Source organism: Vipera ursinii, assembly GCF_947247035.1.
Source record: "Vipera ursinii genome assembly, chromosome: 3".
NCBI lineage: Eukaryota > Metazoa > Chordata > Lepidosauria > Squamata > Viperidae > Vipera > Vipera ursinii.
In genome coordinates this window covers 93866189-93878240 of record NC_139516.1, presented here as the reverse complement: position 1 = coordinate 93878240, position 12052 = coordinate 93866189, and the positions used below count along the sequence as shown (strand labels likewise).

Below are 12052 nucleotides of genomic sequence, written 5' to 3'. Positions count from 1 at the left end.
ACAGCATCAGCAGACGTTATCCGTAAATTAGAAGATTCCCTAATCAATTGAAAGTCAGTGAGCAAAACCTACAAATATCGTAGTATATTGCTACATTTACCATTGCCATTTAACCGTTTCTTCACATCGACCAATCTTTTAGACTACCGATGCTACATGAACATTAACATCCATCCGCATCCGGCTTAAACCTCAACGCTAGCCTTTGACGTTGCCGGCCACCTTAGAGCCGCCCCTCCCAGACCAGCATCGCCTCGCCTCCCCTGCTAAAGCACCTGAAGGAGGAAACTGTCCTGCTCCACCGTGAAGCCTTTGGAGGCGGGCGGCGGGCGGTAGACGGCCCCGTGGATAGGCTCCGCGTTGGGGTTCTTCACGGCCAGACGGCGAACGCACGAAGTACCGACGCGGACTGAGCCGAAACTGAGGAAGGGCGGCCGGGAGAAGTGGCTGAGTGACAGCACGGCGTCGTTTCTATCCTCGGAGCCTGGTGAGGCAGCCCAGCGACTGCTCCGCTCCGAAGAACACGGTTCCTGAAGCCCGGCTGGTCCCGTGCCCTGCCTTCTTTCCGCCATAGCGGCTTAAGGGAAAACGATCTTCATCTACCTCTTCTGTTAACAAGAGAAACACGTTCACCCATCCGCGAGCAATACCAAAATTCCTTCCGAAAATCGGACTCGTAACCGCCGCTCGAGAATTCAAACCTCGCAGCCTCCACCAATCAAAGGGGGTTTACAGAAGGCAGCCAGTTCGCGCATAGGACTTTTTCCTCCAATCGCCAAGCGGCTCTGAACAAAGATTCGACCAATCGCTTGAGCCGCTTGGTTTTGATTTTTTGGGTGTTTTTTTTAACCCTGGTTTCAAGGCTATGCCGTTGAACTCTTCAGGTTGCGCACCAATAACAAAGCGAGCGATCAATTTAAAACTCCCTCTCGAGAAAACGAATCGTTTTCTTTCGGTTGTTTATTCCCTTCAAGTCCGCCTTCTACTCCGCCAGAGGTTCGGTTCGGTGCTCCGCTGCAGCATAATCAAGACATTTTAAGTTCGGAGAGGTTTTTCTCTATAGTCTGTAAATTGCCAGCGAAGAGCCACCAATGCCATCTGGAAAAGATCTTTTCTTGAAAGCCTCCCAAAATTTTAGTTGTTAGTAAATAAATAACCTTGGAAATTTTCGTGATAATTTGGAATCGGTTATCAAATCTGTTTGGCCCCTCCCTTTTTTAAACTTTTGGTTCTCTTTGAAAGTATCAAAAGTTTATTTCTAGGACTATGTAAGAGAAACCATTACTTATCTTGTCAAAATAACCGTAAGGCCAATTTACTGTAATTTAACAGAAAAGATACCAGTAACCTGGTTAACATAAATCGGGTCCCCGGACCGTTCGGAACCGGGCCGCGCAAGAGGCAGACGAGCGCGTTCGGACGCGCAGCTTCATTTGGATAATTGGAGCTGTGCACGTTCGCCCTCTTGTCTGCGTGAAAATATCCACCGGCCCATCCCACTGCTCTCGCCGTTCCGCAAAGTCGGAAAGATTGGACACTGTTGTATTGTAGTAGTAAACGCTTCTGGGGTGGCTCGCGGTTTTGCAATGAACATCCCCGCAAATGGCCGCTGTGAGCCGGAGGTAAAGCGAAACCTCCTCCCGCCTAGTCGGCACCCCTCGCTTTTTCCTCTTGCTCCGCCTCCTTTTTGCCACCCACGTGCATAGAGCCGGAACGACAAACCTTGCCCAGCTTCCTGTCAAACTAGGTCTGAGTGACGTTAGCCTTTATTCCACACACGCATGGAACCCGGAAGTGAAGGCGAAACCTCGGGGGGGGGGGTTAACGGGGCGCGACTGAGGGGGCTTATATGAGGGGGGGTATTATTCTTTTCTTTTGGGGGGCAGTTGTCTTTCGGCCTGGTGACGGCAAATGGGGAAGAGGCGTGTTTTCCGAGAGCGCGCGCCTGGGACCGTTATTTGCCCCTTTGGTCGGATAGGGGAGGACGGTAGGTAAGAGGCTCCTCCCCTCGTTGGAGGCTGGGGAGGGGGGGTTCAGGGGGTTTCCGATGGGCGCAGTTGCACTTTCGCCATCCCGGTCGGGGTGAAGAGGGGCTCGACAATTCGACCTGCCTGAGGCTTCGGCTTTAGTTTGCTTGTCGCTTCTGACATGTTAGATCAGGGGTCTTCAAACTTGGCCCTTTTATGACTTGTGGACTTCAACTCCCAGAATTCCTCAGCCAGCAAAGCTGGCTGAGGAATTCTGGGAGTTGAAGTCCACAAGTCATAAAAGGGCCAAGTTTGAAGACCCCTGTGTTAGATCTTGTTTAGACCTAGTGGGGTCAGACTTGAAGGCCAGATCGTTGTTAAAGGGGGGGGCGGGGAAGGGGGCACTGCCACTACCTCGTTAAGAAAGGAAAAGCACCTGGCCGTCAGTAGCAATTTCTTCTGCCGCCCACCCTGAGGCAGAGGCCGGGGAAGCAGCGACGGAGAAGGTTCCTCGTAGAAGTCCCCTGAAGCCCTTTCCCCCCACTTCCCTCTCAGTCCTGTTTGCATCGGTATGCGGGCTAACAAAATGCGGTAGGCTCCTGCCGCCTTCTCTTTGCTCAATCTCTACTAGCACAATGGAAGGAAGGATTAGGCCCAGAAGGGATGAAACTTAAAACAGTCCCGCTTGCCTTTTTTTTCTCTCGACGGTGCTTCATAGAGGACTGTAATGAAAGTTGCTTCCTTTCCGATCTGCTTCTTGCTACAGTGTGACAATTTGGCCAGTGTTATGTCCGACACCCACTGAAAGGAGCAGCTAGCTACTTGCAGATAATGCTGGTTTTGCTTGGTTTAGGCCACTTAACACGTTTCTCTTGCTCACTTAAGCTTAGGAGGGAAGATAGCGCCCATAATATATAGGCTGAGGATGCTGGTGGACATTTTCCAATTCCTTTATGTGGCTAAGGTCATGGCTCCTGAATCATGCAAACAGACAAAATGTGTTAGCAGATAAAACATGGAAGAAGGGGAAAAAAGAGCAGTTCTGTGAGGGGCGTTTATTGCCTGGTAATAGTAACAGTTGAGCATTCTTGGTAACAGGCTATCTGGGTACTATTCTCCCAGATCAATAGGATTTAAGCAAAAGAGGGAGGTGGCTAATATACTTCCTGTCTTTTTGATTGGATAGATTTAAATCACAGAAGCAAGGAAAGCAATCACATTCCCCCAACTATTTACCTGTTTTCACCAGCTGTATAGCATCTAGACTTGGTTGTGGAAAGAACAAATTTATCATTTCACTTGCTATCTTGAGTTTTCTCTGCACAGCATCCAGTGAACCAGTGAATCTGATTATCTGGACCCGTACCAATCGGGTTTCAGACCCGGTCACAGCATGGAGATGGCACTGGTCGCGCTGGTGAATGATCTCTGGCGGGCTCGGGACAGGGGTTGCTCCTCTGTCCTAGTCCTATTAGATCTCTCAGCGGCTTTCGATACCATCGACCATGGTATCCTACTGCGACGGCTCAGGGGGCTGGGAGTGGGAGGCACCGTTGTACGGTGGTTCTCCTCCTATCTCCTGGGCCGCTCGCAGTCGGTGTTGACGGGAGGGCAGAGATCCAACCCAAGGCCTCTCACTTGTGGAGTCCCTCAGGGGTCGGTTCTCTCGCCCCTCCTGTTCAACATCTATATGAAGCCGCTGGGCGAGGTCATTCGTGGTTTCGGGGTGGGGTATCATCAGTATGCTGATGATACCCAACTTTTTCTCCACCTTGAACCAACCCAGCAATGCCCTCGCCGTGATGTCCCGTTGCCTGGAGGTGGTCCAGGTCTGGATGGGGAGAAACAGGCTTCGTCTCAATCCTGCCAAGACTGAGTGGCTTTACATATCGGCATCTCGGGCTAACCAAACTATTCCACCTTTAATGATGGGGGGTGAGGTGTTACCCCCCGTTGATAGGGCTCGCAACTTGGGCGTCCTGGACTCACAGCTCAACTTTGAAGATCATATAGGAGCCGTGACCAGGGGAGCTTTTACCCAGGTTCGCCTGGTGCGCCAGTTGTGACCCTACCTGGACCGAGATGCCCTACGTACAGTCACTCATGCGCTCGTGACCTCCCGTTTAGACTACTGCAATGCTCTCTACATGGGGCTGCCCTTGAGGACCACTCGGAGGCTTCAACTGGTGCAGAATGCGGCCGCACGAGTTGTGATGGGGGTTTCCCGGTACTCCCATGTAACACCTCTACTCCGTGAGCTGCATTGGCTTCCGGTTGCCCTCCGGGTGAGATTCAAGGTGCTGGTAATGACCTATAAAGCCCTAAATGGCTTGGGTCTGGGATATTTGAGGGAACACCTGCTGCCAGCATCAAGCTTCCTTCGTCCAGTGCGCTCCCACAGGGAGGGTCTTCTCAGGGTGCCGCCGGTAAAATATTGCTGGCGGATAACACTCAGGAGGAGGGCCTTTTCTGTGGGTGCGCCTGCCCTCTGGAACCAGCTGCCCATGGAGCTCAGGACTGCCCCTGACCTTCGCTCATTCCGCCAGGACCTGAAGACCTGGCTCTTTGAGCTCTCTGACCCAGGCTGAGAATTTTAACTGGGTTTTATTTTCAGGGATAATTTAATCTTTTATTTGTCTTTTAACTTTGTATTTTGTATTGGTATGATTTTAAAATGCCCTGTAAACCGCCCTGAGTCCTTTGGGAAAGGGCGGTATATAAATCTAAATCTAAATCTTTCCTGTTGTAGCACACAGAGAAACAACCTGAATGGAGGAGATAACAAATGCAGCTTGGAAAAAGAAACAGCTGTTTTGACACACAGAGCGTTCCTTATAAAGAAAGACTAAGCAAATGTTGGTTCACATGACACACTAAATTATAATTTAGTTTCTTTGGTCCTGGCTTCTAGGTTGTGCGAATGCAGCCCTTGTTTGTAAATCCTAGTTATTACTTTGATATTATTATTATATGCTATCAAATCATTGCACACAGATTTTATCCTTGATCTGTTCCTAACAAGTATTTCAGGTTTTCCAAGTGTGCACTCATTGCCATTTCAGCTGAGTTCATCTATGTTGCTGTTGGTTATCTTCTTTTTCTTTCCATCTTTTCCAGCATTAGAGCTAGATCTTCATGTAATGTGTACAAAAGTAGAATAATTTGACCCTGGTTATTTGTGCCTCAAGGGAGAAGTCTAGGTTGATTTGTATGATGAGCCATGTGTAAATACACTAGTTGTTATTTAATATACTGTATTAAGCCATAGTTTAGCAAGATATTTATTTTATTTTTATTTATTTTAATCCCATTTATATCCCGCCCTTCTCCGAAGACTCAGGGCGGCTTACAATTTAAGCACAAACCAATGTGCTTAGCAATATGAGATATTTGATACTATTCACACTTACTGCTTATTAGCTCTCTTACAACTTTCTGTCTTGTTAGGAAATCTATGCGCTCCATTTTTTATGCTTGCATATGTTAATTTTTGAGGGACGCGGTGGCTCAGTGGGTTAGGACGCTGAACTTGTCGATCAGATGGTTGGCAGTTTGGTGGGTCGAATCCCGAGTGCTGCGTAAGAGAGTGAGTGCCTGTTACTCGACCCAGCTTCTGCCAACCTAGCAGTTCGAAAGCACGTGAAAATGGAAGTAGAAAAATAGGGACCACTACGGTGGGAAGGTAACAGCGTTCCGTGCGCCTTTGGCATCTAGTCATGCCGGCCACATGACCACGGAGATGTCCTCAGATAAGCGCTGGCTCTTCGGCTTTGAAACAGATATGAGCACCAGCCCCTAGAGTTGGAAACGATTAGCACGCATGTGTGGGGGAACCTTTACCTTTATGTTAATTTTTAAGTACAAGAAAAAGGATTAGAATTAAATCATATACTAATTTGTATCTGTCTTGAGCAATTATAACTACTCAAAGAGATCAGTGAGTGACTGCATTAGAGATGAGTGCTTTTTAAGTGATCATTTATACTACAATTGATAAATATAAATATTTTTGTGCATTCAAGCCCTGGTCATTTCATGCATGGACTACTGCAATGCATGCCACATGGGGCTACCCTTGAAGAAAATTTGGAAGCTACAATTAGTGCAGGATGCAGTACCACAGGCATTTGATAATGCGTGTGTGACTTGCAGAATATTTTTGTGTCAATTCAAAATGAAATTTTGCTTTCTAGAAAGAGGGTGGATGCCAATTCTTAGGACCTCACCAAATGTGGAAGTAAATTAACTGGTGTTTAAAAAAAACTGAATGAAACTAGTTTTTTCATTGGTTTTAAAGAAAATTATTTGATCCATTTGCAGGTTATAACTTCAAGTATCACTGAAGCAACTATTTGTTTGGAAAAGTTTGGCTTATTTATAACAGTTCTGATTTTAACGTGGCACAATTGCAATGAAGAAGAGAAGAAGACTTAATGTAAATGTAGATCACAAAATACATCTTGGTCACCGAAGGGAGCAAAGTGATAAGATTCCTGTAACAGATTCTGAACAGGAAGCTCATGTTGATTCTGCAGAAATAGCTACAGCAGGCCAGTTCATATATTCGAAAGAACTTTCTCTGCTGCCTGATCAAAGAAAGCTTTTAACTTCTTTGCAATATAATAAAAATCTACTTAAATATTTAAATGATGATCGACAGAAGCAGCCGTCTTTTTGTGATCTTCTTATAATTGTTGATGGAAAAGAATTTAGCTCCCATAAAGTAGTAGTTGCTGTTGGGAGCAGTTACTTTCATGCTTATTTGAGCAAAAATCCAGATACAAATGTTATTACCTTGGATCATGTAACACATTCAGTTTTCCGTCATCTGCTTGAGTTTCTTTACACATCACAGTTTTTTTTAAATAAAAATGAAATACCTTTAGTTTTAGAAGCAGCAAAATTCTTAGATATTATTGATGCAGTTAAATTGCTAAATAGCGAAAATGTTTCCATTTCACAATCTGAAGAGAAAACAAAAAAACCATCTCGGGTAGAAAAGACAACTGAACAAACTCCTACAATAGCCAACAATCACCAATGCACTTTGTGCAATCGTAATTTTTGTTACAAGAAATCATTAGAAAATCATTTGTCCAAAGCACACCAACCTGCTGCATGGGGAAAAGAACATGGGCTGAAAATGGTTGAGAAGTCAGTGATTTCTACTAGACGATCAGTGCGAAATCGTAAATGCCCAGCCAAGTTTGATCAGAGTGACAATGAAAGTGGGAATGCATCAGATACCAATTTAGATACAATTGCTCCTAGTAAGGAGAGCAATGAATCTGAGGACAGTGGAAGTGAATACAATACTGAGGAGCAGGAAGAGGACTCTTTGGGAGATGATACAGAGTCTGAACAGCACAGTGAAAAAGAATGCGGTGGAGAGGTCCATGAACTAGCTACTCCAGCAGGAAATACTTCTGAAGATAATCGTTCCACATGTATTCCACCTATTCCTCAGAACAGCAGCAAAAAATGTTTGCAGTGTCCTAAGTGTGATAAAATATTTGATCGACCAGGTAAATCAGAATATGTGTTGTCTTTTACCTTTGCAGGGTGGCTGTTTAAAAGTCATTTTCAATCTTAGGTTAATATCTAAGGCCAGACTCAATGTATACAATTGTGATTATTCTTTAGGTCTTAAATGTATCCATGGTGCACTTAACAATACGTGCAAAACTTTAGGCATTCCTTGTAAAAAAATAGTCCTTCACTGAATCCTTAAATTAATAGAAGCTGACACAATCTCTCAGCATACATAATCCTCCTTCCTATTTTACCCACAGCAACAACCCTGCAGTTCATTGAGCTGAGGAAGACCCAGCAGGCTTTCTATCAGTTGAGATTGCTGTTTGGAAGACATTAGATTTTTTAATATAGCTTTTCCTGCTTTATTAGAGTGATTTTTCAAATGTTCAAGAAAGCTGATTAGAAAAACTCCTAGCTGCTGAAATAAGATAAAACAGTCACAGCTTGAGAAGCTAGATTATTTGATGACCTCATCTGTACAGTTGTCTTGAATTAATTGAACTATGGGTGTAATAAAGCAATCCCTTCATTGGGCCTTATTAACAAGTTTATTCTACAATAAAAATGAACTGTAAGGTATCTACACTGCTATACTTGTCACATTAACTGTTACCTTATTTTGAATCTGCCTACAACTGGATTTCAAGAACACTGCGTGTGCTCAAACATACATCGAAATTGCAGGCAAACTATTCAGATTAATATTAAATTAGGGAAACCTCAGAAATATAGACAAAATGTCCTCCCTCTCCCCCCCCCGCCCCCAAATTCAAATGCTTCATCTCCACTCAAACTACCTGTTCAGGCCTTCAATCAATGTAGGAATGAGTCCCTACCATTGTGAAAATATATTAGCATTGTGATACATACTATACATACTAAATTCTACACATTGTAAAACCTAATGTTCATTCAATAAACAGCTAATTTGCTTCACTAGTACTGTATATAAATTTCATGCAATGAAATATGCATATAGCTCATTTCAAAGATTGCAGCAGGTTTGCACATGTTTAGTAGCATTTAACTGTAAAAAGTTTTGTCTGTTGTACTACTGAATTGTAGAATTTCTCATCCCTCTCCATGGGTTGTACTAAGTGGGATTGTTGGGAGCTACAATTCAGCTGCATCTGGAGAGCCTACAGATTATTGGCCTGCTCTTTAAATTATTGCTCCTCAACTGGTATGTGATAATTTCGGTAAACCAATCAATTTATTACTTTATCAATAGCATCGTAGCTATTTCTTAGAGAAGCAAAAGTCTAGCCCTGATTCTGGATACCCTTTTGCCCAATATGCAATTCTAGGGTTGCAGTTCTATTGAAAGTTTATTTTATTTATATATATATATACTGCTAAAAAAAATAAAGGGAACACTTAAACAACACAATGTACTGTATTTAATAGTAGGATGTCTTATTTTGTGTTCCCTTTATTTTTTTGAGCAGTATATTTTATTTTAACTGCCCATCTCAATAACTCTGAGCAGCTTAACCATTCAAAAAATATACTACAATTAAAAATATTTTTGAACAATAAAAATACATAAAATCATTTGAAGATGTCTTTTATGGCTGCCAAAATTCATGTGACTGATAATATCAAGTGTAAACACCTACATGAAGATACTACTTTACTTAAGATTAACTAACCTTCATTCTCCTATGGATGATCAAACATCTGAACAATTCAAGGTAAAAAATAAAGTTGCATTGGTTTAACTTGTAGTATGACCTTGAAATCTTAGTTTATTTAAAGTTAAGTTAACTCTTAGTATAGTTCTAGACACATTTATAGAATCATATTCAGATAGTGATGTTTAATTTATAGTTGCTTTGTGCTCCAGGACTATAGGAGTAGAATTGATTATAATGTGTAAGATTATAGTAAGAAAAAGAATCCCAGCCATTCTTTCGCAACTTGTTTAAGACAACTGTTTCACTACTAAAGGTGAAAATAATGTGTTTCTGCACAACTTACTATGTATTCCAGCCCTTTGTATAAGTATCTTTTGTATAGATTGAGAGCTAGTGTTAATTGATATAGTTGGATGACAGTTATATACCATCACATTCCTAACATTTGTTAATTCTGCTACATGAAAAATTGATGTTCTAGCCAATAATCAGAAAGCCTTCTTTAAAAAATAATACATTATAAAATAATTTGTGTTAAAACTTTCTAAAGATTTCACACAGGACACGCTATTATAATAGTAGAGATTAATATTTTTCAGCTGTTTCTCATTTTAAGATATATATCTTTTATTTTGTAGGAAAATTTGATAGCCATGCTCAAGTACATACAGGTGAAAAGCCTTTTGAGTGTGATATTTGCCAGCAGCGTTATTCAACCAAATCTAACTTAACAGTACACAGAAAAAAACACAACAGTGAAATGGAATTTCATAAAAAGGAACACAAATGTTCATATTGTAACAAACTACATGCCACCAAAAAGACCCTGATAAAGCATGTAAAAAGGCAAGTATCGAATCATACTGCATTTTGGGTAATATAGAATGATCATTTGATTTTCTTTTATTATAAAATGATAAAACTATGCCACAGGAAATTTGATATAAACAATAGTCTAGTTAAATACACGGCAATGTATTTTAAATGTGTAGGATGTTAAAAGCATGCATAACATAAATCAGCCTTTCCTAGTATGCCCTGCTTGGAGAGGATGAAAATCTAGATGACCCCAGGCTAGGTAAAATTGTGCATATTTATAAAGTAGTATAAGTCACCTTGAATCAAATCAGGGTGTATGTGTTCCACCAAACATGTACATATGAGAATTAAGATACTAATATGTTCAGTAGTACTACGTGTTTCTTCTCTTTAATGTATATCCTGCTGTTCTGTTTGGTGAATATTGAAAGATGGTTTAAGTAAACTGGGACAAAAATGCTTAAAGAGGATGAATAAAAGCATATTAAAAAAACAGTTAACATGTCAAATTGGAAAGTTCAGCTTGGGTTATCTACATAACTTTTCAAATGGGAATGTAGATTAAGAAACTTCAAATATTTTGCTTTTTTATATGCAGTACTAATATTTCTTTTTAGTAATATAGAATTAGGCCAGCAAGCAGCAACAAAATGCAAAATAGTGATTTGCTTGTGTTATATTTATTAAAGAAATAGATTTATTTAAGTAGATTTCCCCCTCAGATTTCATCCTGAAAATGTACAAGAGTTTCTGTCTACCAGGAAGAAAAAAAGCGAAGGATGGAAATGTGAGGTAAATGTGATTTTGGTTTCACTGAAATTATTTGATACTTCTGATTTATTTTTTAAATCTGTGACTTGAATCCAGATCAGAGGCTATGCATTTATTTACTGGAGTTCTTGAATTTGCTGTTTTAACTGCACTTAGAATGATTGTACATTATTTTAGAATGCTTCTCGAGCTGCAGTAGGAAATACATCTCTGAAATTCCATAGCATGGACTAAAGCTTTGCTCCATGTTCTTGGTTATGTTGCTGCTTTTATGAGAGTAATATGCAGATGTTATTTTGTACATTGACCTGATAAGTGATTAGTGCCTAAAACAATTTATGCTAAAGTTACTAAATCATAATGTTAGGTATAATATGGGAAATCCTACATTATGTGCTTTAGTGTGTAAATAGTGCATGGTGCAGTTGGGTTAATAATAATAAAAGATAATAAAAATACAAAAATAAAAAGTACTATAATATGACTTCATGGATTATTGATGCATGATCTTTTTGGTCAATAGTTTGATAAGGTATTTATTTAGCGTATGGCTGGTCACACACAGAATTAAAAGCACTTCATATTTACAAGTTAGAACAGTTAAAACATTTTTTTAAAAGAAGCAATTATAAAACCCAGGAGGAAAACAGAAATAACATTTCAGAGTTTAATGTCGAGTTTGGAGATCCAGTCAGTAGCTGCCGTTGTTACGCAGAGGTCACATTTTGATCTACTACTGCCTTTAATGTTAAGTTGGCATATACATACTGAACTTCCAATATTCCAAATCATTTTAGTATTGGTATTTGTTATTTCTGTTATTTCTGCTATTTTCTAGTCCTTAAAAGGACTGTGGAGTTGTGTGTGAAGCCAGGAGATCCACGCAGATGGCTGGCTACCAGTCCGTATGTAGCAACTGAGTAAATCACCGTATATGCTAAAGTTGTGATAAAACTTGAAATTAACAGAGAAGCAAATAGACCATAACTATGCAATTGCATAGTACAATCATTTTCAGAAAGCTATCCTATATACCAGTGGCAGCGAACCTATGGCACACGTGCCACAGGTGGCATGCAGAGCCCTCTCTGTGGGCACATGCACCGTCGCCCTAGGTCTCCGCCGCCGTGTGCAAAAAAAAATTGGAATTGCTTGATTGAACTTTTAGCAGCAGAGGAAGTGATGTGTCGGAGCTGGAAAGAAGGTACCACGTGGGGATGGGGGGAGCGGCGACAGCAGAGTGCTCCATGCGAGGGGTGGGGCGGGTCCTGTGCATGGAAGCAATGCGGTGGTGCTAGTATGGTGGTAGACCAGTTGCTTCCC

At 41.4% G+C, this 12052-nt stretch overlaps 2 protein-coding genes across 3 annotated transcripts in view; one reads left to right on the top strand and one right to left on the bottom strand.

Moving 5' to 3' along the window:
- Window positions 1-572, bottom strand: part of ASPM (assembly factor for spindle microtubules) — a gene marked incomplete at its 5' end in the record, with an annotated part of 40217 nt that extends 39645 nt beyond the window's left edge. Inside the window, one exon of the mRNA XM_083360598.1 lies at window positions 276-572. Coding sequence (XP_083216724.1) covers window positions 276-572 — 297 coding nt within the window. The remainder of the gene's footprint in view (window positions 1-275) is intronic.
- Window positions 573-1880: 1308 nt separating this feature from the next.
- ZBTB41 (zinc finger and BTB domain containing 41) overlaps window positions 1881-12052 on the top strand; it is a 30488-nt gene continuing 20316 nt past the window's right edge. The window contains exons 1-4 of one of the 2 annotated variants that reach the window (XM_083358893.1): window positions 1881-1987; window positions 6288-7492; window positions 9778-9985; window positions 10681-10750. In XM_083358893.1, the coding sequence (XP_083215019.1) occupies window positions 6379-7492; window positions 9778-9985; window positions 10681-10750 (1392 nt within the window). In that variant the 5' untranslated portion in view covers window positions 1881-1987; window positions 6288-6378. Of the gene's footprint in view, window positions 1988-2505; window positions 2559-6287; window positions 7493-9777; window positions 9986-10680; window positions 10751-12052 lie in introns of those variants that run through there. The other variant, XM_083358894.1, reaches the window with a different exon arrangement.